The 26,271-nt window shown below is 37.5% G+C and overlaps 2 protein-coding genes and 1 long non-coding RNA gene across 18 annotated transcripts in view; 2 read left to right on the top strand and 1 right to left on the bottom strand.

Annotated features, from left to right (window-relative positions):
* Positions 1–10,681, top strand: part of RORA (RAR related orphan receptor A) — a 388,288-nt gene extending 377,607 nt beyond the window's left edge. For all 5 annotated transcript variants that reach the window (NM_001289887.2, XM_046899012.1, XM_004943750.5 and 2 more), the window contains one exon: positions 342–10,681. In NM_001289887.2, the coding sequence (NP_001276816.1) occupies positions 342–506 (165 nt within the window). In that variant the 3' untranslated portion in view covers positions 507–10,681. The remainder of the gene's footprint in view (positions 1–341) is intronic.
* LOC107052149 overlaps positions 1–13,399 on the bottom strand; it is a 64,576-nt gene extending 51,177 nt beyond the window's left edge. For all 5 annotated transcript variants that reach the window (XR_003077095.3, XR_005862803.2, XR_003077094.3 and 2 more), the window contains exons 1-2: positions 13,258–13,399; positions 12,048–12,141 (exon numbers count right to left, since the gene is read on the bottom strand). This is a non-coding gene — a long non-coding RNA (uncharacterized LOC107052149). The remainder of the gene's footprint in view (positions 1–12,047; positions 12,142–13,257) is intronic.
* Positions 13,400–13,558: 159 nt separating this feature from the next.
* Positions 13,559–26,271, top strand: part of ICE2 (interactor of little elongation complex ELL subunit 2) — a 34,809-nt gene continuing 22,096 nt past the window's right edge. For 4 of the 8 annotated variants that reach the window (XM_040706822.2, XM_046899267.1, XM_046899266.1 and 1 more), the window contains exons 1-9: positions 13,559–13,828; positions 14,493–14,597; positions 16,831–17,098; positions 18,224–18,343; positions 19,624–19,758; positions 20,108–20,224; positions 22,051–22,210; positions 24,123–24,310; positions 24,797–25,739. In XM_040706822.2, the coding sequence (XP_040562756.2) occupies positions 13,668–13,828; positions 14,493–14,597; positions 16,831–17,098; positions 18,224–18,343; positions 19,624–19,758; positions 20,108–20,224; positions 22,051–22,210; positions 24,123–24,310; positions 24,797–25,739 (2,197 nt within the window). In that variant the 5' untranslated portion in view covers positions 13,559–13,667. The remainder of the gene's footprint in view (positions 13,829–14,492; positions 14,598–16,830; positions 17,099–18,223; positions 18,344–19,623; positions 19,759–20,107; positions 20,225–22,050; positions 22,211–24,122; positions 24,311–24,796; positions 25,740–26,271) is intronic. The other 4 variants (XM_046899264.1, XM_040706823.2, XM_046899265.1 and 1 more) reach the window with 2 other exon arrangements.

Raw genomic sequence — 26,271 nt, forward strand, 5'->3', positions numbered from 1 at the left:
GCATGAGTAAAAATTCAGCCATGAAATAGTTCCACATCGATCTGGAGCTTGTGGTATCACTTACATAGGTAGGCAAGTGATACGTTTTCTTAGAGACCGAAAGAGAAAGTTGTTTCACAAATAGCATTAATACATTATTCAGTAGGTTTTTAGTAGCTTCTTTGTTGTTTTTTTTTTCTTTAATATACCAAACTTATCCGTTATTACATATCTGATATGTCATTGTGAAAGCAAACAACTGAAGTGCGCCCAAATTGTTTGAGAGAGTTCTAATCCTGAGCTCAAGATTGGGAGGCTTCGTTCCATATATGACTGTGTGACTTCTGTTCATTTTTTTACAGTTAATATGCAAAGTGTCTACTTTAAGAGCACTGTGTGGACGACATACAGAAAAGCTTATCGCATTTAAAGCAATATACCCAGACATTGTACGACTTCATTTTCCTCCACTTTACAAGGAGCTGTTCACTTCAGAATTTGAGCCAGCAATGCAAATTGATGGGTAAACGTATCACCTAAGCACTTCTAGAATGTCTGAAGTACAAACATTAAAACAAAAGAAAGGAAAAGAAAAAAACAGAGAAAAAAAAAGTAAAGAAAACCAAGACACTTTATATGGCCCTGCACAGACCTAGGGAGCCAACACACTGCACATCTCTTGGCGGTCCGGGTCAGGCGAAGGATGGGAAACAATGAAACAAAGTTGAACTTGTTTTTCTCATGCATATGATTTCCATTTTGCCTACAAATATGGACCCTTTTTCTGTCTCAACTTCTCAATCCTTGACCTCTGTTTACACAGACTGAGGGTACTAGTATCAGAAGGTTGTTTTCTCTCGTAGTTCACTGCCCAGACTTCTGACAGAACAATCAATTTGTTGATCAGAACCAGAGAGTCCACCTAGTAATCAGCGACTGGTGTGCATTGCAGAGATTTAAGCATCAGTTTGCACAACTTGCTCATTGTTTCATGAAGGACTATTTTTTTCACCTACCACTGTTTGCCAGTAGACAGAACGGCATGAAAAGGGTCCATAGCAATAGCAACAATAGCATTATAATATATTACAGGGTAAATGGGCATGAAGACTATATATAGCAAAAGAGATATTGTTTATATATTGTTTTAATTAATATAAAATGTAGTTACTGGTATAGCTTTTCTTGTTGAATTGATAAGGCACTTTCATTTTGCACCTTTTTCTTTAAATTAAATGCTAGCGTGTTCATTGTTGTGTTGCATGTGCACCAGAAATTCAAGTTTAACTGAAAAAGGTTTTTGGCAGGTACTGGTACATTGGGAGGTATTTATGCTGCTGTTTTCCATGTTACTTTTAAGGAGAGGCTGGTCATATCCTGAAATGGTTACCCAGATTTAAAAAAAAAAAAAAAAGAAATTTTCTAAATTAAAATCAGCTGTTCAACTGTTAACTTAGCAAGTATTTTTCCTTTCAAATCTTTCAAATCTGGATGTTTTAAATTACATACCTAGATCCACATTTAGGCACAGCAAAAGCCTCATTTTCAAAGGTGCTGAGTTTCTGTGGTCAAACTAAGCAATTACAGATCACTTACAGATAGAATAATGTATCATCCTTGAAAATCAGGCTAGTAAAGTGTACATCTACCCACCATAAATCCAGATTTGAAGGTATTTACTCAAGCCTGTATCTACAGTAAAAGTATGTGTGTAACATGTATGTAGAAAACCAGTTCTTATACATAATGTTACATACTTTTGTACTCTATATAGTAAACAATGCATTCAAAACTCCAAACTCTATCCCATCAAAATTCATAGGTTCAATTTTGTTTTAGGTGAGATTAGAACCCCTGTTCTTCAAACATCCAGCAGTTCAAGTTAAAGTAGCTGAACGGAATGCTGGCCATTGCTCTCATGATTTACATACATGCACTTTAAAGTTTAACAGATGAGGAAAGACTAATATAAAGTACCATTCCCCATAGAGTACTGTCTCTGAGTAAATTTAGCAAGATTAGAAATTAAGCCAAGTTCTGAAAGGAGCAGATGCACAGTGAACAATATCACAAAATAAACTGTGACTGTTTGATCCAGAGGTTTGTAATTGCTTTGCATGAGATGAGGAAATACAACCAGAAGCCTTGTAGGCCTGTGTGCCTGCAATATTTCTGATGAAATACATTGCAAGGAAAAAAAAAAAAAAAACCCTTAAACAAGAGAAGAAAAAAAACCAATGTGCTCCACTGCTTTAATTTCCAAAACTATTAAATCTCTTACATATAGTCATTGAGAAGTAACATTGAACTGAACAGAAGAACAGAAGCACACTGAAGAGTAACTATTTAGAAGTAGAATTAGGCTTGTAAGGTTATTACAAGCAAAACAGAAGTTTTATTCTATGATTTGGAAATTTTACCTTTGGGGTCAAATTGAGCCACCAAGCCACAACATCTATTAACGTATTCCATCATAGCGCTTGGCTCTCATCCATTTACATGGTTCAAAATTGAGGAGATGAGCGTGGCATCTCTACCCTTCAAAGCAGTGTGGCCCTGGAGAACGGCATAGGGACACCTGCACCTCCGCGAGTACCTGGATAGAGGGATGAGTGGGCTTTTGGAAGCCAGCCTCATGCTGCTCCATCCTGCTGCTCCAAGGAGGCAGCTCACATTTCCTAGATACACTTTCCCTAGAATCATTGTTTACTTTACTGGAGTAGCTGGCATGATACGGTACTTTGATTCCAATATGTGTTCCTATTTTTAAAGCAATCTTTTTAACAAACAGATGTTTTCTGAATATGACCAGCCCTAGGTGCTAGTCCTTTAAAGATCAACTAAACTTAATTTCAGTATCAACTAATGAATAATGAGGTAAGATCCGTACTTTTTTAGAGAGTAAGATACAGCTCCTACTTTTGACAACAAGTAGACTACCAGGCAAAATACTTTGGGATTAATTTTCAGTCACATCCTTTACTTATCTATTCCTGATTAATATTACTACTTTAGCAGGCCTGTAGATACCAGTGGTTTTTTTTTTTGGTATCTAATTCAGAGTATTTACACCCATAAGTCATTGACAACACAGACTCTTGGGAGTATTTAATAATAAAATACATAACTGTAGGAAGGTTCCACATGGGGCCTTAGTTGAAAGCCTGTTGTATCCAGGATTGGCTTGTGACATGTTCTTCCATTCCAGGCTGTGCAGCACCTATGTGCTGTCATTTTTGTCAAGGGGAGCTCCTGCATACTACTAGCACCTTTTAAAATCAGGCTGTGTGTACATACCCCAGTAAGTCTGCCTTCCTGAACACAGCTAGCAGCTGCTTGGCAAGAGAGTATTACTCGTTTCATTTTGCTTGGCATCGAGAGGGAAAAAAGGGGATACAGCATGGCAGACATACTGAAAAGACTGCAGTTGCCTATGAGGCAAAGGGGATGTCGAATAGCCTCAGAGTGGCTGGTCAGAATGGCTGCCATGGAAGAACCTGGTGCAGCAGTGGAAATGCACTCTGCAAAACCTCTGCGACTGTGGCCTGGTGTCAGACAATCAACAGAATATTCAGTTAAAAAAAAAACATATTGGGAGTGAGTGGATATTCACACAAGTATTTTCATGATCTGTCCAGCTGACTACAAACAAAAATGAGAAGACAGCTGAAAACAAAGTAGTACGTTGCTTTTGAGTGACTGTACGCTAAAGTCTGCAAAGAGATTTTCATTGGGTTTTCATCTATCCGCAGAGATGTTCCTGGGCTTTCTAGAAAAGAGGTAGTACAGTATACTGTCATTTGAACTACCATAATATACTTCAACATCTCTAACATTGTTTTGACTCTTAAAAATGATGGGATTAGGAGAAAAGGGAGGCTGTTCTTAAGTTTGGTTGCTCTTTATTAAAGCTTATCTACCCTAGTATGGATACCAAGATCTCTGTGTGTGTATGTGCACCTGTCTGTGTGAGAGAGAGTACTGTTGTGTGCGCACATGAATATATGTGTGGGTGCGTGTGAGTGGCTGCTTCTAGGCTGGTAAGTGTCAATGGAGAAAAAGAAAATGTATTCAAAATACTTAAGTCAAAAATAGAAGGTGAAAAAAAGATTTATTCTATACAAAGCCTTGTCTGGACCACTTTAGAGAGACTTCTATTTTTTTAACCCTTCTATAAATATTTGATGGCACTTGAAATATTCCTGCAATAAAATGTGATTTGTGTAAACATGAAAAAAAAAAAAAAGATTTTGTAATGTGAAACAATGAAAGAAAGTAATGTAATTTTTCTAAAAAACAGAAAAAAAAAACAAATGAACGAACTTTGTATTATTTTCTTGATGGAATTTGTCTATTTGTCTTTGGAAAACTTTTTATTTCATTGAATGTGCCATAGTAGAGGTGTGTGTTTCCTTTTCTTTTTTTTTTTTTTTTTTTCATTTTTTACATTGTAGATTTAAGGAATAGCTGTGTTCCGACATTCCAAAATGCAAGATGACATAGCAGTCATGATTAAAAGGTTTGATTAGTAAGCTTCAATCATTGTTGCTTTTTTTGCACATGTTCTTCATTCCTCTACAGTGCAATATGTACATAGAGCACTTGCGGGTGTAACCTTGATCCCTCAGGGAAAAATACATATTTGTACAGGATTTTTTTTTTGCCTTTTTTTTTTTCTTTTTTTTTCTTTTTTTTTGCTAAGGAATGTCGATTGAATCACTTGTCTGTTGTTGAGGGGCAGCCAGATAATAATCCTAAACCACTGTCACAAAACTTTGATTGTTTAATAATTTTGTGCCCTTTTATTATTTAAAAAGAAAAATAAAAGTTATTTTCTGACAGTTCTTTGTGCTGATTGGTGAAAAAAAGGGTAAATATATAAGCACCTTATGATTGACTTAACTGTGAATGACAATCCATCTCGTTATCAACAACAGAAAGCCCTATCGTTTTGGAGCTGGGGTTAAGAGTCAGAAACAAATGTGCTCAGGGATCTTCTAAAACTCTTCAACAGGGTGGCCAGTACTACTGGTGGGACAAATTATTTTAAGAAAAGAAAAAGAAAAAAAAAAAAGAAAAAAAAGCGAGTATTTCTTCCTTTCCCTTCCCCCTCTCCCCACAGGCACAAAAAAACTGGACAGATTTCTTTTTTAACCACATGCTCAATGCGTGCCTGATTCTATGATGCAGTCTTGCAGCATATCTGCTCATTGGTCTTTATTTTGTTAAAAACAAAAATACTCCAAATGATGCAAAGGTTTTGCAGTTTTCTTAAGGAAAGAAATTAATGCTGGCCCATTAATAGTTCATGACTGAAATTTAATTTAAACAACCTCTGGATGTGTTTATAACCATCGGAGTGTTTTTCCAAATTAATTTCAATGTTTTGCAATAGAAGATTGGTTTTCAGTATTTAAATGATTGTCAAATGAAACAAAGCAGTTTATGGTAGTACAATATGAATGGAAAGGCAATTATTAGATTTTGGCAATAATGTCAGATAAACTCTGAGAACAGTTCAGACCTTGTCTCTCACTGTTGCTTATGCTTCATGGTAAAGCAAAAAAAAAAATACTGGAAAGAAACTGAAGTCATGAAAATGACTTTTTTCGTATCTTGTATATCAACTGCAGCAATGTAAAATGATCACAACAGTTGCAAAAAACAGCAATGTCTAGTAAGTCTCTAAGTGCCAAATTGTGTGATTCTGGGAGCCTGTCACAATTAGTCTTGTTCTGTGACTTCACATTATTTTGAAAATGCAAGTAGGAAAGTAAATAAGCAACTGTGTAGAAAATGAGCAAGATTTCAAGACTTCAGTTAGATCAGGAAGAGTGAAATTCTCCATCAAACGTGGTTTTTTTCTTGCAAAAAGTAGCAGTTCTCCAATATCTTAGGTTGAGGTTTTGGATTTTTTTCCACTGGATTTGTGGCTTCCAGTTGTTTACTTTATGTTGCTAATAATTAGGGAAATCTTTCTTAATATTTCCCAAGCTGACACTCTAGCTTAGCTTGGAATGGCCTTCTAAGGCAGATGTTGCTTAGCAACCACGACTCTTGATTAGTTGGTGTCCTGGCATCATCGCTACAAGAAAATCCCCGCTACTGTTGATTCCCAACAGAAACTATCCTTCACATACTTGCTGATCAATGAAACGTACTGTTAATATGTGCAATCTACACATAATTTTGTAGGGGGTGATCCAAACATGACAGTATCTTCTTTTGGGCTCTGAGGATTCACACAGACATTCCCCAGACTGTACTTGATGAACAAACAGGTTGCCAGTCCGAGCTGTGTAAACAACGTATGATTTTTTCCTGCAAATTCTTGAAGTCCCCAAGTAGATAAATTTATTAATCCAAATGTTAGAAACAGCACTCACTATCCAATATCCCAAAATAAGAAGCAATTTGCTCTTAGCATCTTAAATTCTACCTGTGCTAGCTGATTTAGATTGCAAAGAGGAGCATCTTTATTTATTTTCCTTAGCTGGAGATCAGTAACTATTCAAAATAGATCTTCATTATTAATGCTAATATTACTTTAAAAGTTGCATTCCATTAATATATTTGAATTTTAACCTGCTATTTTCTTTTTGCTTAAATATTCCTGTCAGTAAATCATTTGATGGAAATGAGGGCAAATGTATAAGGATACCAAATGCAACCCTCAAAAAAAAGTTTAAAATGAGTATTTGTCAAAACATTGTTGCAGTATGTGCTTTAATCCTAGTACTGTGTTAATAGCTCAATAAACAATGCTAAGTCACTGGACTTGAGGGGAAGAATATCTAACACGTAGGTTAATATACTGTCTATTTTTGGAACTTTATTCAGGTACTAAATAGAACTTTAACATCAAAATAAAAGCTGTATTCTACCTATTTCACATGTAATGTTGCTGTTTGTCCTCTTTTTTTTTTTTTTTTTTTTTTTGCCTTTATCATCGGTAGAATATAGCAATAACTTTATAGCAATAAGTAGGCTATCCAAATAAGAAATAAAACATGATAAAGGCTTCAGATCAGTATCTGTAAGTTTTGTTCTACCACAATATTCACTTTTTTGTCTTCCCTCATAATCTCATTACTTCTTCAAGCTGAACTTTACCATCAAGTTATTCAACTTGACATGTGACACCACACCTTTTTGTTAACACCTGCATGTTTTCAGTGTTTATTGTGTCCTTTGTACACTTGTTTTCCTGTAAGTCAGTGTTTCTCAAGCTTTCTGAAAGCACAGTCCCTTGGGGCTATAATTTTTCATAGGGCTCTATGTGTTGGAACTAACGTACGTCGTTTTTCTGGGTTAGGCAGTGAGAACCAGCTGGAATTATCAGCTGTCTTTTCTAACAAAGCAACCGAGCTGCTGCGGGTACCGAGTAATAGTAACTCTGTGGCGTCTGCAACAGCCAACTGCCAGCCCCTCCTGCTCCTCCTTGCCGGGAGCTGAGCTGCATGCAGTGAGCAGGATGAGCTCCCTGCCCAGCGTGCTCGTCTGCTGTGGTGAACAGAGCTGCTACAATTGACACAGAACTGAGCTGTGTTTGCCTGACATACAGTTTTGCGATAGTAATCTGAACACTTTAGCAACTTTCAAACGGTTGTGACTTTCAGTTTGAGAAACACTACCCTAAATTACCCCACAGAGTCTTAATGTAAATGCAATTGTAATAAATGCATAAACTTTACAGGAATTTGCAATCTGTAACGCTATCATATCTAATGCAGAGAATTCATAAGCAATACAGTGAATTTTACTTCACAAAAAGGCATACGTACTGTACGCTTTTCTAAATCCAAAATGTTCCTCATTTCTACATTGATTTAGAAACAAGTTACAGAACAGTGGTGAATATTTGAAATATTAGGACATTAACTGGCTGCTTCTATATATGTAACTGTACTGTCTTGCCTGCTCCTTTTCTGGAGATGTGTTTTTGTATTGGACGTTTGGGCCAATGGGAGGCTTCAAGCTACAACGTATTTTCCCAGTTTAAATATATTTAACATATGACAAACCCCAGACAAGGCTTTTTAAAATGTATAAAGAACTGCAGTGTTAGGTGGTTTATTTGCAAACTGTTTTCAATGTTGTCCATTTTTATGGCACCTTTAACAATATTCTTGTTTCCAAAGTACAAAAAAGGTTAAAAAATACTCTAGCCATAACTGAATGTCAAGCAATAAAAACAAATGACTTTTTGTGCATAGATTTAAAAGAAATACAAGTTTTAGACATCTGCATGTAAATGCAATCTCTTGTTTACTGCTTTCTTAAACTTGAGCAACTGATTCCTTATTTTACTACTAATTTAAGGACTTGTAATGGCCTGTAAACATTTTATCTTGCTCTATTCTTTCAACTCTTAACTTCGTCTCTGCTTTGGAGTCATAATATTTAATGTTGTTCTGCTCACCTCTATACAGTTAACTTTTTGCTTTCATTCTGTATAGATAAAGTTATACTATAAACAGCCTACACAGTGCAAATATTTATCTGTTTATCAAATACCACATTATGCTGTATAATATCTGTTTTACTATATAATCTATTTTAGACATAGCTGTTTAGAACTAGAGTGTGCTATTTTTGTGTTTTTCTGATGTGTGGTGCTAGATAAGTTACTTTTGTGAACAAAAGCAAACAAAAACCCCTTTTATTCCTAGACAATACCACCTTTGGGTCTTGTTAATTTCACTGAGTATAACTATATATAAATATATATATATTTGTGTATATATATATATATACACCTACATATGCCCAACAAGTACCTGTATCAGCGTACAAGATTTGGGACATGGTTCTCTCTTTAAATGCATAGTGTCATTATATAAATTATTCTATAGTATATTTAATAAGGAGAAAATTACTTCACCGGTACAGATACTTGATATCAAATGTAGAATTTTTTTCTACATTATTAACATTAATAAAAATGTTCTGTCCAGTTTGTTATCTTTTTGGTTACTAAAGCAGTCTGCCTGTGTTGTATCAGAAAAAAAACAAAAGCATCAAATCTACAAGAATAAAGTATTTACAATATGCTGTCTGTCTGAAAGGGAGGTAGTTATTTGGCTGTTCGGAGAGTACTATCTGGTTGTGGCATCCGATATTCATTGGTGATGTTCTGATGGGTGCCTTCCTCCCTCTTCACTTTAAATAGGATCTGCACACACTCAAACTGTGGATGTCACTAGGCCATGCCTACACGCTTAACTCCAGTTACTGTAAATAGGAATTTTCTGTAAATCTTCCATGACAGATTGATGGCTAAATTCAGTCCTTGGGTATGCTTTATAAATCGCGCATACATATCTGAGGTCGGCCATTAGCAACTGAAGTTAACTAAGAAGTGGAATTTGCAACATTCTGTCAGGTCTGGGGGTTTTGTTTTTATTTTTCATGTATACCTTAATTTACATAGTCATGTACCCTTAAAATTCTTCCTGTCCCCTGTTCCTTTCATTCTAGATACTGTTTTCGTGTTAATTCTTAAAAACTGATGGATATCAAATATCTAACTAAGGAGGTAATTAACCTTTTAAATATTTATTAGAATTTTTCTGTAATATTACTGAATTTATAAGATCTTTAGCAAAGATTTTTGAGCAATTTATTAAATACAATTGTTTCTGTTTACTGCACTTTTTGATAATAGAAGGTAGTGAATTTTAAAGCCATGATTCTTGGCTTCCATGCACTGCTTTTATACCCTCAATTCAAGGAATATATATATATAAATAATTTTTTTTAAACAGCAAACATACTGTTGTCCTAAAAATAAAATACAAACTTTACTGCACCGTGGGTATATTTTCATAAGTGGAATGTTTAATTGCAAACACTATCAGGATAATTATAAAAACCTCTTGAAGCTACAATCTTATTTAAATATAAGCCATGACAATTTTATTTTCCCTTGTTGATTTAAGTCACCTTTTGATATTTTAAAAAAGAAAAGGAGTCGCACTTAAATTTGTATGTACTAACTTAACTTATACGTGATGCTAGGAACGAGTTCTTCCTATTCTTTTAATTTTAATAGTTTGATATCTTTATGCAAAACCATTTGGTTAACATATTTTCCCTGTTGACTAAATGTTCAACGTAACAAAACCAGAATAAATACTGATTTCAAATATATGTCAGTTTGAGGATTAAGCACATAAACTTCAAAAACCTCGTTGAGTGATATGCTCAGATTTCTGTAAATACACACAACTTTAAATGAAATTATACTGTACATGTAAATGTATGCTGTCTGCTATGTGTACAGTATGTATAAATTCCTTTTCTAGCCACCATAAAATGTAAGCCATCAAGAGGAATACTAAAGTGGTATTGTACTAAACCTTTGCTAATGATCTTTACCCAGTCACTTAACTTTTCACTTTCATGGACCTTTCCAACTCACTCTTATGATAGCCTGCTTATATTCCAGTTTGTTATTTTACTCAGTCCCGATAAAAAAAGTATTTTGATTCATTTTGTAAATATGACTGTAAAAATAAGAGATTTAATGTTGTCTTTTAAATACTCCAATTTTCATTCTAATATGAATGTTGTTATATTGTACTTAGAAACTGTACCTTTAATATTACATTACCTTTATTAAGTGCATTGAACACATCGATTTTAGATGTGCTTTATGTACTGTTATCCTGTAATAAAACTTCAGCTTCTAATGGAAAAATCTGTCTTTGCTTTTTTTTTTTCCCCCCCAGTAGCACCTTGTTTGTTTTTCTGAATCTTGACATGTATTAGGTTCGGTCTTAAGGAATCCACCATTACAAAATGAGCCATGATTCTTGGCACACGTATCAGTTTTTTGTTATGTAAATAAAGTAATGTTTGACAGCAGGGAAATGAGAAGATTCCCAAACATCTTTTAAGTTCCCCTTTTGGCCAAGGAGAGTGTAAACACCCTCAGAATTACTTTGGCTCAATCTAGTTTCCCTCTCTTTGAAAGCGTCATCTTGTTCTACATCACAGTTCACTGTGTCAAGCACGCAGTAGAAGAGATTTGTCTTAAAACCTTCCCAGTGAATTTGGAGATGGTGCTCTGGGCTAGATCTGAGAGGGTTCAGTTGAAGTTTTAATGTAATTCAGGCATCAAAATTCAAGAGTTGCGAGCCCCCTCTGGTGCGCTAGATGTCCACCTAAATGACATAAAAATGACCACCTAAATGTCAGCAGTACCTTTGGTTTCTACCTTACAATTTTATGCATGTCAAATTCTACTTAGACTTCTACCCAAAAACACCTCATCTTGACAGAGCTTTAACAGCTCAGTATTAATTTGGTGGAATTAGGCGTTAGCACTTTTAGTGTTTGAAGCACTAAATCTGGAAGAAGCCATCACCTACAGATCAAGTCAAAAAAGTTATGGAAGCCATAGCTTTCCTAGAACTGTAACGCCATTTGTTCTACAGCAGCTTCATGACATAAGCACTAAGACAGTGAAAGTCCAAGTTTACTTTCTCACACTCAAGAACTGATTCCTGCCCAATCTCTCAATTCACAGGAGAGATCCTAACCTTCAGTAAGTTTGGCAACAACTGTTCGAAATAAAACAGAGGAATTATACTGGGAGACAAATCAGGGACTCCCTCGCTTCCCAATAAGGAATGCAGAACCAGAAGTTAGAATGTGGTGTTTTTGATCCTCAAAGTATGTCACAAAATCACAGTATGGGCTTGACAGGTAGGGACCTCTGCAGGTCAGATCATCTGGAGATCCAACCCCTGCTCAAACAGGGCCATCCAGAGCAGCTTTCCCAGAACCAGGTCCAGGTGATTTCTGAGTATCTCCAAGGAGGAGACTGTACAACCTCTCTGGATAACCTGTATCAGTGCTAGGTCACCCTTACAGCAAGAAAGTGTTTCCTGATGTTAATGCTTATGTCACAGAAGTACAAAAATCACATGTAGGAAGTAGATAACTTCAATTGAGAAATGGACAGCACAGAATTTACGAAGATGGTTGACTAAAGTTGAATTTAACGACACATTCACAAGCTGGGTAAGTCTTCTAATTCTTCTATGTAAACTTCACCATACCTGAGCTGTGAAGTAAGATTATTCCTTCTAGGGCAACCTCCATGACTGGGCTCTGGGTGACACCAATGGGAGATAAAAACCTTTCTGCCCATGTCTGAGATACACAAACAAACGATGACAAAAAAAAAAAAAAAAAAAAAAAAAAAAACAATTAAAATTAGACAGTGTCCTTGGAAGCTAGGTAGAGACTCTCTAGTTGGTGGTTTTGGACACAGAATCATAAAAATCACAAAATGTCTTGGGTTCGAAGGGACCTTAAATGACCAAGTAGTTCCAACTACCTGTCATATATAGGGACACTTCCAAGTAGATCTGCCCAAAGCCCCACCCAGCCTGGCCTCAAACACCTCCAGGGAAGGGGCATTCAGCTCCTCAGGGCAGTGTGTACCACGACCTCACTGCCCTCTTTCTTATATCTCATCTACATCTACTCTGTTAAGTTTAAAGGCATTATGCCTTGTCCTATCACTACACTCCTTGATAGAGCGTCCCTCCCCAGCTCTCCTGGAGGTTCTTTTAGGTACTGGAAGACTGTAAGGTCTGCTTGGAACCTTCTCCCAGCTGAACAACCCCACCTCTCTCAGCCTCTGTTCGCTGGAAAGGTGTTCCAGCCCAATGAGTATCCTCATGGTTCTCCTCTCAGCTTACTCCAACAGCTCCATGTGCTTGAGCTGGGGGCCCAGACCCAAATAAAGTATTCTAGGTAATGCTGAATTTCAGTATCTTCACGTATTAGCATGCTGTCCCCAGTTTTAGTTACAGGACTAAAAAAAAAAAAAAAAAAAAAAAAAAAAAAAAGCAGTAAACCCATTGATGGCTTCATTCTGCAATACTCCATACCCTCATTTCCCCATCTGTTGAGCTGTAGAGGGGATCACCTTTTCTTATAATGCCACAGGTCTCCATTACCTAAATCTACAGATAGAGAATATATAAATTCCACATTTTTCCACACTGGAAGGCCTTATCACCAGAAAAAAAAGTTGTTTTTTGTGGCTCTGCCCTAATGGTAACTAGTGGGAAGCAAGTTAGGGCCCACGGAAAAGAAGAGAGAAGTTAGGAAGTGCAGCTACCCTGGGACACCTCAGACCTCACACGCAGCCCCAACCCCTGAGGGCCCAACCGCTCTGTGGAGCCCAGCCCGGCTCCTCAACACGCCCAGGGCGGGAACAGGCGCCGCGAGGCGCACGACACCTGGTCAGGACCACACCTTAGCAAAGAGTGAGAGTCGGTGCTGAAAGGCCTTAGACAGACTTCGTCACCCCAAGGTAAAGGCGAACAAAGCGGGGCGAACACGACCGAATGCCTCGAACCCCCCTGCACGCCTTCGCCGCCATGCTGCAGCCCGCCACAAGATGGCCACCCGCAGCGCCTCCAGCAGCCGCCCGAGCCGTGCAGCCATTGGCTGGATCACAGCATCAGCTCCCGGGCGCCGCCACGCTGATTGGCCAACGCCATGAGGGCGAGCCCGCCCGGCAGCGAGACGATGAAGCGGCGGGTCCTTTCCCTACGAGGCGCTCTAAGATGGCGGCCGAAGGGGAGCTGTTGAGTTGGTGAGTACAATCCCGCTCTCTCCCTGTAACGGAGCAGAGATGCGTCTGAGGAGCGGAGGGCGGGAAAATGTCCCAAGGGTCCCAGCGCGGCGGGGGCGCGCATGCGCGGGGGAAGGAGAGAGCGGGGCGGGCCTGGGTCCTCTCGTTCGCTCCGCCCCGCCCCGCCGCTTGGCTGGAGGTGGGGGCTGCGCGGCGCCATTTTGTGCCGCTCTCGGCGGGGGAGGGAGGGTAAGAGTCGCGGCTTTACTGAGGCGGCTGCCTTCCTAGTACGGTTCTGGAGTGAGGAGTTAAGCACTGCGCATCCCGTGTGGATTTGAGGATGATAGCGCTCGTTTCGTTCTCGAATAGAATAAACTTTTTTTTTTTTTTTTTTTTTTTTTTAAGCCTAGATGAAGTGGTTTTGAGTTCATCTGTGAAGGTGGCGGAAATAAATCTTTCTCAGTGCCCTTCAAAGTAGCTTAGTTGACCCTGCGGGAAGGGCTCCTTCCCGTAGAAAAAGGGCCGTTCAGGAGCTGTGTGGAAAGCAGTCTCCCTGTCATGAAAAAGGCGGGAGTTCTGTGCGCTGCTCTCGGCTGCAGTGGTTGTGTCTGCCGGCTGGTGTGGGCTGGTGCCACCTCAGAGCCGGGGGCTCGGCCAGCGCCCTGCCGCGTCCGGAGCTTACCGCTTGAGTTACCGAGTTGGTCTTTTGGGGCTGTAGAACAAGTGCTTATCTTAGCACTGAAAACCAGGGGGGCGTTAGATGTGGTATAAATAGCTTATGTGAGAAGTAATGGGAAAACGCTGTACAGATGGACTCTGATTTTTATTTTTATAAATAATGTTGCTCTTTGTTTCCCAGGATCAGATTTTGTCTTTAAATATGTTATATATCACAGTGTTCTTTTATTAACAGGGATGTTTCACCCAAAAATGGCAAAGAAGTGTTTTTCTCACGTGAAACATATGAAAAATATTCACTGGCTCCGAGCCTCTTGGAACTGTGGAATTTATCAAACAGGTACATTCTGTTATGACTTGGTGCTGGTTGTCATCGCTCTCTTGGTACATACATGCCCTTACTGTCTGGGAGGCAGCTGTGTGTTACCCAGAGAGGAGCACCTTGTGGCGGTGCTGCAACAGCGGCTCTGTGCCTTACCCTGAGGTGCCTCAGGAAGCAGAGGGAGTTTAGGTTGGAACCTGGGGTCTTTTCTCTCTGTTGAGGGTGGGGCTTTTCTTTAGGGGGATTTGTTTTGTTTTGGGGAGGGAGGGTTGTGTTGAGTTTTTGGTGTGGCTTTTTGGTTGTTTGGTGGTTTTTTTTGCTCGCTTTCGCAGACCAAAAAGGTAATAAGCACTCGGTCCTGACAAAGATTCTCTAACCCGTGAACCAAAGCTCAATCTCAGAGGTTTGCTGTTGGTCTCTTGTGGTCTCACCTAGTAGTGGGCTGATGGTGCTATACAGAGAAATCCTTTTTGCTTGTATCTTTCAGAAGTGGCCAACACTACATAGAATCAACAGCTGCCCTGGAGTAGCACTTAGCTTCCTGATTATTCAAGGAGTTGTGTGAAGTGTTAGGCGGGCAATAGGAACTGAAATGCTGTGCACACAAATCATTTTGGCATAGATGGTACTGCCTGCACGCTTCTGATGTCTTTTATCTTAAATTGAGGAAATAGAATCAACATTTGTTTGGCATTGTGAAAAGCACAGGGCTCACAATGCAAGATTTCAACAGCTGAAATATTATATAGTATTTAGGCTATTTCTTTGTGGTTTTTTCTTAATTATTATTTTTTTTAATATCTCCCTTCAGCTGGTAAGGGTTTCTAGAGTAGGCATGACTATATTTAGGGGTGAGATTACGTTCAGTTCTGTAGGATAGAAGTGAGTTTATAGCCAGAAAGAGGTCTCAACCAAAAAAATAAGGATATCAGTGGGTTGGGATGAGTGGCCATCGTGAAGAGGAAGAGGAATGTAACCTGTTGGTGCAAATGTGGACGTAAGAGCTGGAGAAAGCATATCGATTTGTATATTGAGATTTGTGATAAATACTTACTGACGTGTATGTTCACTCACCATAGAAGCTGTGAAGGCAGGTTGCTGATAGAATGAAGGGGGAAAATTTAAGCCGTCAGCTCAAATAAAGTATAATGCTGTAAATGGACAGAAAAGCTCTGTCAGATTATTTTTGTTTGCACCCTGATGAAGACTGTGACAGCACTGCATACTGAAATGATCTTGATGTGCTGCCATTTCATTCGGTGCTGAATACAGCCAATTTAAGCTGCTAGAATTTCTTGACATTCTAACATTGGTGTATCTGAGTCAGCATCTTGTCGCTGCTGCAGCTTAATTAAATTTGCCAGTTTGTGCCACAGGGATGGACATATTCTCATATTCAGAGAGACAGCTGTGAAGTATTATTAAGAACTGTAAATGTGATACTGTTGGGTTTGAATAACACTTGAGATGTTTTCTTCTGCTGAAATTGTATTTTAAAAATATGTTTTTTCCAGGATCAACAGTTATTGTTCATTTTGTTAACCTTTAATATTTTACTTCTTAAAAACACTTCAAATAGATTCGGGTAGAGATGGCTTTCACCTACTGGAATCATTATAAGAACCAGCTTTTTGATGTTACTTCTTTGTTTTTACTTCTTTGACTGATTTGCATCGGTGTTCAGAAATGAAAATGAAACTTGTGCACCCTATTCTTGGAGAAGATTTTCATTGAAATCTGGGATTCCTATCATTAAATTGAAGTACTTTTACTTCTTTTGCAGTGAAAGAAAAGCACTTCGTAGTTAGTTTTTCTCCTTTATTATCATAACTTTTACTCATAAGGCAGACCTCCCCGAGTGCAAATTGTTTCTGAATACCAACCATCAGCTAATGAGGAAATGTTGACACTATACCTTTTCACTGTTAATGCATTTTTCCAGAGCACTCCATCATTGTTTGAATGTACTTTCTGCCTCAATATCCATTATATAAATGAGTGTGTACATTTATTTTTGTTTTTAATTGAAAACAGTGGCAAAGCTGCTGTTGGTTCTAAAGGTAAGTCTGGCCCACATGAAGTTTCAGAATAGGAAAATTCTTGGAGCGTAGGCTGTACATTGGAGTGGTACAGTGCATTTTGCTGAATTTGAAATTTACAGTTGAGTGACTGCCTTTATTACATAGTTCTGGCCGATACTATTTCCTAGGTAAAAACCTGTAAGTTCTTTCACTTGTTACTTTTCTTTCAGATTGGCAAAGAAAGATGTGGAGGTATTGGCAAATTCTTCAGAAAACAAACAGGCTGATAACATACAGGCTACAAATGCAGTCGAGGTGGAGGCTAAAGCCACAGCTGACAATCATCCTTTTCCAGAACCTAGACTTCCCTATCCATTTACCTCTTGTCTGACTGAGAAGGAGCAGAAAACGTATTTACATCTGATGACTAAGTTCTCAAAAACACCAAATCATTTTCCTCTCAATGCTGCAAGTCAAAGAGAATTTCTCACGTATCTGGTAAGTGGTAAACGTGTATATATACGCATAGGAGTATCACAGAGGAGAGTCGTACAACTTCGTTAGTTTTGAAGAGAGAACAAAAATGTAGCAGAAACATTTTCAAATTCTGTTTGTAAGAACTTCCCTTTAACCTGGTATTGTGAATAGCAGTAACGGTATTCGGGGTAGCGTTTTTAATATAAATGGAAAGAACCTTTGATTATTTTATTGAAAGCTACTGGTGACTTTTTTTTTTTCCTTTTTTCCCCGCTTTTGGACAGCATACTGGAGCATACTAACGAGCTGACATTAAGTATAAATATTTGATGGCTTGTTTGTTGTTTTTTTTTTTTTAAAACCCTTTTTTAATGAGAAGATTGGATTTGGCCTTTGTGTGATTTTTGGCATTTCACAATGGCATATTGCAGCTTTCTATAATGTGAAGAGATATATTTTGATGCGATTTTTGTCAACACTCTATATTGAGAACTTCCTTCATCAGCATGTGAGAAAACCTATGTACCGACCTTAGATGCTTGGCACCTTCAGACTTACTGGAGTAGAAATGCTCGAGTCTACACTTACTGCTCAGTCAGCCATGTTTAAATACTTTGTTTCATGTAGATTAGTGGTATTATTTTAGCTGAGTCCTGTATATGGTAAATGTTTTTGAACTGTAGTATTTGGTGTGCGGTGCATCACTGTTAATGCCAATTCCTTTGTTTTACACTGTATCACTGAGAGTGTCTTTTCTAGGCAGATCAACACTTACTGCATTGCTTTTACTTACAATGTAATGCCTATCAAGTCAGAGCTCAGATACCTTTGTCACTGTATCATGTAAACTTGCTCCAACAGTGTTCTCTAACTGTTGTTTTTGAAACCACCTACCTCTGGTCGAAAGAAGCCTGCTTTGTTTTTAGAGGACACAGGCCTAATGTTGCAAAGTGTCTTTTTTACTTAAGTGAAACTAAATGCAGGGGAATACTTGCCGGATTGATCAGCAAGTGGAAGCTGTGCCCTTCCTCGTATCATCACCTGTGCTAAATCTCTGGAAATTTTGCTGTTTACATACCTGGTCTGTAGGATTCCATTGTGTCTTAAAAAAGAGGGGTTTTTTTAATTATTTTTTTCTCCCCCCAGAAAATGAAAGAAGTAGTAAACAATGAAGTTGCAGAATTTATGAAATTTGCCCAAAATGCTGCAAAAAGCTGCACTCAAGACTATGATAGTATCTCTGAAGATGCACTGCGTTATACTGAGGTAATTATTGATGCTGTGTTTAATTCTGCTTTTAAACAGTGATATTGAGATTGTGATTAAAATGCATTACACGCTGCCTGTGGGATGCAAAGTTCCTAGAGCTGCTGATTTGAAGTTGGGGTGAGACATGAAAGCTTGCTGTTCCACTGATGCTCTCCAGCACAGCCTGGCCCGCAGTTCAGGTAGTAACATAAGATACGAGTGAGGTTGTTGAATACAATACTGCAGAAAGATAGTCAGCATTAGAGTGTATGAGATCTTTATATTTGTGAAGCAAGAAATTACATTATAAGTGTACATTTATGTTGACAAGTTGATACTAAATGTATGCTACTGGGGCATATATTGAGCAAAACATGAAGCATGTTGCAAAGTCACTTTAAGCAGACACTTAATCAGGCTTTAATCATAGCCATCTGGAAGTTCATGCTGTGTTAAATCACCAGTTTGATGATTGTACAGTTGAACACAAATGTAACTTAATTATCTTTCTTTGCTTAATGCATTTTGGGAAAAGAATTTCAGAATACAGGTTTGATCAACTTTCACATTACTGGGTTGACTTGCTGTTGATTCATTTTTTTTTTTTTTTTATGCAGTGTCATGCCTTACTTAAAGTGTTGTAGTTAGATACCTTTTGCTTAAATTCCTGTCTCTTCTAGTAAGTGCTATATCACTTCCTACCACCAATTAAAATGGAAATGCTTCCTGACATGAAAGCAAGTTGGAATACATATGGATTCTTCCTATGTCTTTCCCTTTACTACTTTCACCCAGGCTGGTATAGATTAGGTAGTTTATAGGTATAAAATAGATAGTGAGTAACACGAAGTACTTTTCCCTATAAAAACAAGGAAAAATGAAACAACAGCAACAACAACAACAGAAAAAACAAAAACAACAACAAAAAAAAACTGAAAACAAAATAGTGAACTTTTCTAGCACAATTCAGAGTACTGAATTTGATGGGAGGTTTTTTGTTTGCTTTTTGTTCTTGTTTTTGTAACTGATTTAAGCCTGCATGCATGTTTTGTTAGCCTTGCCTGTGGAGGGCTGATGAGAATTCAGAATGTGTGGCAGTTCTGATATCAATGATTGTAAGATTGTTATGGGGTTATACTGGTTGAACAAGTGTGTCGGCGGTAATCTGCTACATGTTTCTGTATTCTCTACAGGAAGTATATGCAAATATAACTACTGCATTTGCAGAAAATAAAGATATTCACGTTCTTATGAAATACGCAAATGCTTTTTTGTTTTCTTTTGTTTGTTTCTGTTAGGAATTATTCAGGGCTTGTATTGGACATGTGGAGAAGTTTCCTGAGTTTTACACGTTACATGAGATCATGAGCATCATGGGAGGAAAATTTAACACGCAATTGACCTTTAAGCTGGAAAAAAAACTTCTTGTAATGGTAATATTCTATGTACACTTATTGTTCTGGTGTTACAGAAATATAGAACTACACACAGATCGTATTATGCAAAGATTTAATTTTTATAAGTATTATTCAGTTCTTGGGCTAGAGGGTTATAATTCATAGTGAAAATGTTTCAGTAAAATTAATGGAATTATTCTGGCAGAGAGGCTGTTAAGTATTGTGTGCTCCCTAAAAATATGACGTTAATGGTACTTTTTTTTCCTGACATAACACTAACTTGCACCTGCATAAATTCTTAATAACTTTCATCACAAAAAGTGGAATATTGGGTCATCATGATTTCATTTAAGATTGTTTCCTGGTCCTTCTTATTTTCTTCAAGGGTACAGCAAGATATGCTAAAACAGCATTCCCTACCATGCCTGTTCAGCTCTGCACAGATTATAAAACCATTACATCTATTATAACTCCAGAAAAAAAGGCTTCTATTATGCACAATGTAAGTAGCATTTTTATTGTCATTTTTATGGCACATATTGGAGAAAAGAACCATTTCATTTTTGTGGCAGCATTATTTCATCATTTTCATCTTAATCTTACACATCTTGTAGCTTAGTGATACATACTGTGTCATTATCTGTATAGTATTTATTGTGTAGCGGTCATGCTGCCTTCTTCCAGAATTGGTTTATCGCATTGTTATGCTGGTGCATTGTAGTCGAGAAATATTTTGGGCTATTTAGTTTTCTGAAAAGTGAGTTAGGTGTCCTTTATCCAACTGTTTCTTTTGCTAAACAATATAAATTGCATGCCTGAGTTGAGCAATTTTTAGATTCTGTTCTACGTCGTTGTTAAATACCCAGTGTTGCTGTTTGTGTTGAGAGAATGCATTTGTTTTGTTCATTCTGTAAAACGTGTTTTTCGACTGTTTATTCCAGTTAGTTTGCTGTGCGCCTATTTAGGGAGTTTGTTCACATATCAAAAGCCAACCTGTCAACAGAGATACTATGACTGCAAAGAAGCTTGTTAGTTAAGAAAGCAGTAGGGGTGACGGATGAGGATAATATACCACAAAAGGTGTTAGATCTATAAAATATGAGATCTGCTCTGAAAGTAGTGCTTCCTATTTTATTGTGTTTGCCCACAATGTCAGAGGTGAATGTTGGCAGTATGGCAGTAAAGGCTGAACCTTCCTGCCAATATTCTGTTATATTTTGTTGCTGTGTGACAAATGGCAGCACAGGGACAGTCTGACAGGATGGCATCTGACATGGAAGTGCGTGTTAAGCAAAGGTGTAGAATTGAATTCCTCCCTGGGAAAAAAATGACACCCATTGACATTCATTGACAACTGCTGAATGTTCACAGAGACCAACCAGGGGATGTGAGCACAATGAGGCAGTAGGTGGTGTGTTTCTGCCGTGGCAACAGCAACACGAAAGATGAACTCTGTTCCAGACAGCCATGCCTGGAGTATGACATACAGACTCTTCTCTGTGACTAGCGAAAGTGCATAGCTAGTGGTGGTCACTATGTTGAAAAAGGGTGTTTTGTAGGAGAGTATTTGCTCTATCATATAGTGTTATTGTGCTACTTATATCTGTGTAGTTTTCATGGAAATAAATAGGGGGCATTACTTTCAGAGCAATGTACATATTATTTCTCATGTTGTCTCAGGTGAACAAAGAAAGAGCACTGCTAGATTTTCTTACTTATCTTTTGTGGCCCTTAATGCTCCCAAACATCCAGTATCTCCTTGGTTCTTACTGTTCTTCTCCCACCTAATGAATGTACCCAACCTTCTTTTTTCCTGGAAACATGTACTCATAATTTTTTATACTTCTTTTGTTTCAATTCTGAATTTGTTTGTTTTGTGTTTTTATTTGCTTTAACATTTTTAGAGGCAATCTGTATTGAAACAACTGTGCAGTTTTAATCATGCTTTAATGTTAGACTGCTCCATGGTGCTATTACTTAACTTGTAAGAGCATCCGTGATACGCGTGTGAGTGAATGTGTTGCTTTTTTCTTTTGCATTGCACTCCTGTATGTCACTACCCCCTTCTTCCTGTTGACCTAGTAATTCGATTTATTAGGAATTAATAGAAAGATAAAAGGCAACATATGTTTTCTAGAGCTACAAGCTAGAGGTGTAGGATTCAGCTGAAACTGTAAAGCTTTTTACTTTTATTTTGAAGCCTGGTACAGTGGTGGTAGTTGGGTGTCTGCAGCTGTGGAGCTAATTCACATTTGTTGGTTTGTTTACAAATTTAAATTACATGTCTTACTTGAAAACCTTTACAAATCTAACTTCTTTGTTGTTTAGGATATTAGTTCAGATTCAAATGCGGAAAAGCTTGCTTTGAAATACTCTCCTCAAGTTGTTCTAAGTAATCAGTCGTTATTTACGTTACTGAATAATCATGGACTAAACTACAAGGAACAGTGGGAAATTCCAGTTTGTATTAAGATGATCCCTGTTGCAGGTATAGTATATTTTTGCTATAAAAACTACATTTTTATCCAAGAAGTTCTTTATATTTTTTTCATAATCCCTTTTCATCTGACAGAAGGACAAAAAATGAGTAAATCAAGCAAAATCAATGGAGAGAAAGGAGAAGACAGTCTAGATTAGTTCACACAGTAAAATAGTTTAACTTTGATTTGATTTAAAAGGGAAAAAAAAACCTAAGGTTAGTTAAAATCATAATTGTAATTATAAATTCAGATTCTTAGCCTTTCTGAAGAAGTTGCCCCCTAGAATGCAGGAATGAGTTTCTCAAGTACTTCCATGGGTTTTAATTTAAGTAATCAAGCTAAATAATAAAATCTGACAGTTTTAGTTGACACATTATAAAGGACAGAAATCTGAAATAAGTGATTTTCAGGTATAATTTGGTAATGAGTCCAAGGCCTTTGTTTTTTTTTGTTTGGTTGGTTGGTTTTTTTTTGTCCAAGAACTGTGTTTATTTTAATTTCAGTTATCAAAAAAAATGAATTTTAAAAATCCACTGCTGTAGTATTCCTTCTGTTCTCAAGGAGGAAAGCTAATAGCAAGGTCATTTCATAGTTCTCCGCACCTTGTCCTACCTTGTTACTGAGAATAGTAACAGCCTCTAGAGATACTGCCATTAACATTGAGTTTGGAGATGCTCAGTTGTTTTCCACTTGGAAAAAAGGAAAGTCAGTTAAATGTCCTTTCTGCTTTCTAAAACAGTAAACTCCTTGGGAAGAAAGTAGCTGCATGTGACTTCAGAAATTAAAAGAACCAATTTCCATCATGGTTTAATGAATGTTCATGGAGTACAGCCTTTTTCCTAATTAGAAGAAAAAATGTTTTGAGTAAATTGATGAACTCATCTGAGTACTGTCCCATCGGTAATTTGCATATAGACTTCTCCTCTCGCTGTCCATTTTTTAACTAGTTGAATTACAGTGGAAGCTGTCTTGAAATGTTGATGATGTGTGCATCACACACAGATGTGTATGGCAATCTCTTGGATAGTAGTTGACAAATATCTGCAGGTCTTAGAAATTCTGATCTTTCTCTACATTAAATGGAAGTACTTTGTGCAATGCTGTGCTTGGCTCCTTTCATGTCAGCTTTATAGTTTTTAGACTTAATTTTTTGATTGAAAGTTAACAGCCAAAGAGTCACTTGAAGTACGTTAGCAATACAGTGTTACGTAAAGATTTTCTCCTCTCCATCCTTAGCTCCCACCACTTTAACACATCTCTTGCATTAATATTTTTTTCTTCTTCTGATTTTTCTAAAACAGAGGTAGTGTGGCCCACCTGTTCACAGTGTGCCATTGATTTCTGTATTAAATAGGCCAGAGTGTCACTGTTGTTTTTTGATGAACTTAATTATGATTCGTGTTTAAGTTATAAACAACAGAGAGGGAGGCAAAAGTGCCCGAACTTAATAACTGATTAGAAAAAAATATAAACTGCAGCCATCGCTTTTGGGCAATGAATCTTTAAAAGAAAATATCAGTCCCCAATCTAAATTTACTGAGGTTAATGTATGCAAAACAAAGGAAGAAGAAAATCTTTTTGGAATCCTATTTTGTTTAATCCTTTTTGTATCCTATTGATACATTTTATTTTTATAATGCTATGAGAGAAACATTGAATCCTTAGTTCTTTAGGAATCCCCTATGTAGTGTTACATTTAAAATATGATCAACTGTTAATGTGTTGTGCATTGGTGCTTCAGGATCACGATAATTCAAACTAGCTGGACATACTTCTCTGTTCATATTGAATGAGAGCATGGTTTTTATTCAGTTTGCAAATGTGGAATGGATTGTAATATATTTGGAAGTTGAAAGATTTATGACATAAATTCTGAAGTGATATCTTTTCTTTCATTTAATATGCATTTCCTTTCTTGAGAAGGTAACAAAGCAGCTAAAGTGGTTTTCGTTGACTCACCTCTTCTGAAAAAGGAAATGACAATAAGAGAGAGGAACCAAATATTCCATGAAATTCCAGTGGACTTCCTAGCAACTAAAAAGTCTTATGTTTCCATTTCTGATGTTTTGATGGACAAACCAGATGAGGACAATCTGTTTCAGTGGGATGTATGTAGCTTCATTTCTTTTTTGGAGGGGGGGGAATTCCATGTTTTAAGTAACTTATGTGATAATGAAGGAAAACTTAGGTTTCCTGATGTTTGGTTTTTTGTTCGGTTTTTTTAACTACTGAACTTCAGCCCCTGTCTGTGAGGATGTCTGTCCAGTTCCTCTGAGTGCTTCTATTATATCTTCAGCTCAGCTTTAATGTTTATTTTGTTAAAATATGTTTCAACTGATTTATTTAGGCAGGACAAGTCTTTCAAAACAGAAATAAAGTCCATAAAACATTTTAATACCTACAGTCTAAGAACATTTCACATGAAACACAGGAATTTGGTTCATTAACCGCCCCTCTCACTCAACAGTGAAAATTTGGATCCTGGAACAGTTTTCAGGTTTCCAGTTTGGTAGTGACTCATTAATGATTAATGCATTCTATTTCTTGGCTTGTTTGATTGTGTAACATTTACTTATTTTTCTCCCTATGTTAAGGTGTCTTCTGATGCCTACCAGTACAGGAAGGTTCCACTTACAGATGATGCAGGGATGGATTTTGATGATGATTTTACAGAACTGGAAACTTTTGGAGCAGCTGTCAAACTCTCAAGGACTTCTAAAACAGAAAATACTTGTTCTGTTAGTAACAGTGATAAAGTTTTGTCATGTGACCTACAAACAGAAAAAAAACTGACATCTACCATAAACAGTGAAGCTCAAGAGAGAAAAACTCCTCCTTCTGAGCAAGGATTTTCAGCGTATTCCAGAACACAGCTTCCATCTTGTGGCAATGTTTGCTTCAGCCCTGAAGGAAATTCATCTCATAAAAACTTTCATTCTGAGGAGATAGAATTGAACAAAGCACAGAAAGTCTTGACCAAAAAAGTATCAGACAGTGAAACAAATACTTTATATCCTGCAGTAAGTTTCAAAAAAGACTCTCATGCCGCACAGAAAAATGAGATGTATGCTCCTTTATGCAGTAGTGACACTGATGAAGATCGTTTAATTATTGATACAGAACATAAAAATACTGAATGCAAAAAAACTGTTCCGAGTGCTGCTTCTCAGACCTTGGTCCAGACTTCCAAGTCACCTTCCCCCACCCCAAATCCATCAACAAGCATGGCTGATTGCTCAGAAATTGTGCATCAGGGGAAAAATGCCTCCAGAAAGGGTCCAAGAAGGTTGTCCAAAGAATTTGATCCTGTTGGACGGATTTTGAAAATGCAAACGGAGCTCCTCAAGTCACCTACCCAAAAAGCTCATGAGCAGCCAGCAGTGAGCTGTGATAATGCTAATGCTATGCAAACTCACATGCCTCAATCTTCAAAACCACCAGTGATTTCCCACACAGCACCTGGACTGGGCCCTGCCCCAAATCCTCATGGCTCATCAAGGAATACCTGGACGTGCCTTTTTCAGGGAGCGCCAAGGAGTGAGTAGTAGTGTTTGTTGTCTATGGAGAAAAACATTTCAGTTCAACTGAAAAGCATTTTAATTTCCTTGCCTGAAGAAGATCTAATAGTATCTCCGTATCTCTGTTATGTTTATTCAGTTATGAGTTTTTTTTTTCCCAAAAAAATACTTTGTGTTTGAGAGGTTTTATGTTGCACAAATAAGAGAGAACGTGTGGAGTGGTTTGTCCACAGAGGCAAATAAGAAATGTTAATTTAAATTATAGAAACAGCAAGGCTTCTGAGAAGGGAGAAGCTGTTTGGTATTGTGACTCTGCCATAGAAGTTTCAGTGTTTGAGCAGTCTAGTCTGTGCGGAGGTCTACAGAAATTGTTTCTTGTCAGTTGAAAGTGGAATTACTTAACTTCTTCTGTAGAAGGAAAAAGTAATTAAATTATGTAATTAAAATATTGAAGAAAGGTTGGTATTGAGTTGTCCAAGTTTTGAGAATCCCCGCTCGGTTTCTGTTTCTCAGCTCTTATGAAATCTGATCCAGTGGGCTGCTGAGAACTC

This window comes from Gallus gallus, chromosome 10 (genome assembly GCF_016699485.2).
Source record: "Gallus gallus isolate bGalGal1 chromosome 10, bGalGal1.mat.broiler.GRCg7b, whole genome shotgun sequence".
NCBI lineage: Eukaryota > Metazoa > Chordata > Aves > Galliformes > Phasianidae > Gallus > Gallus gallus.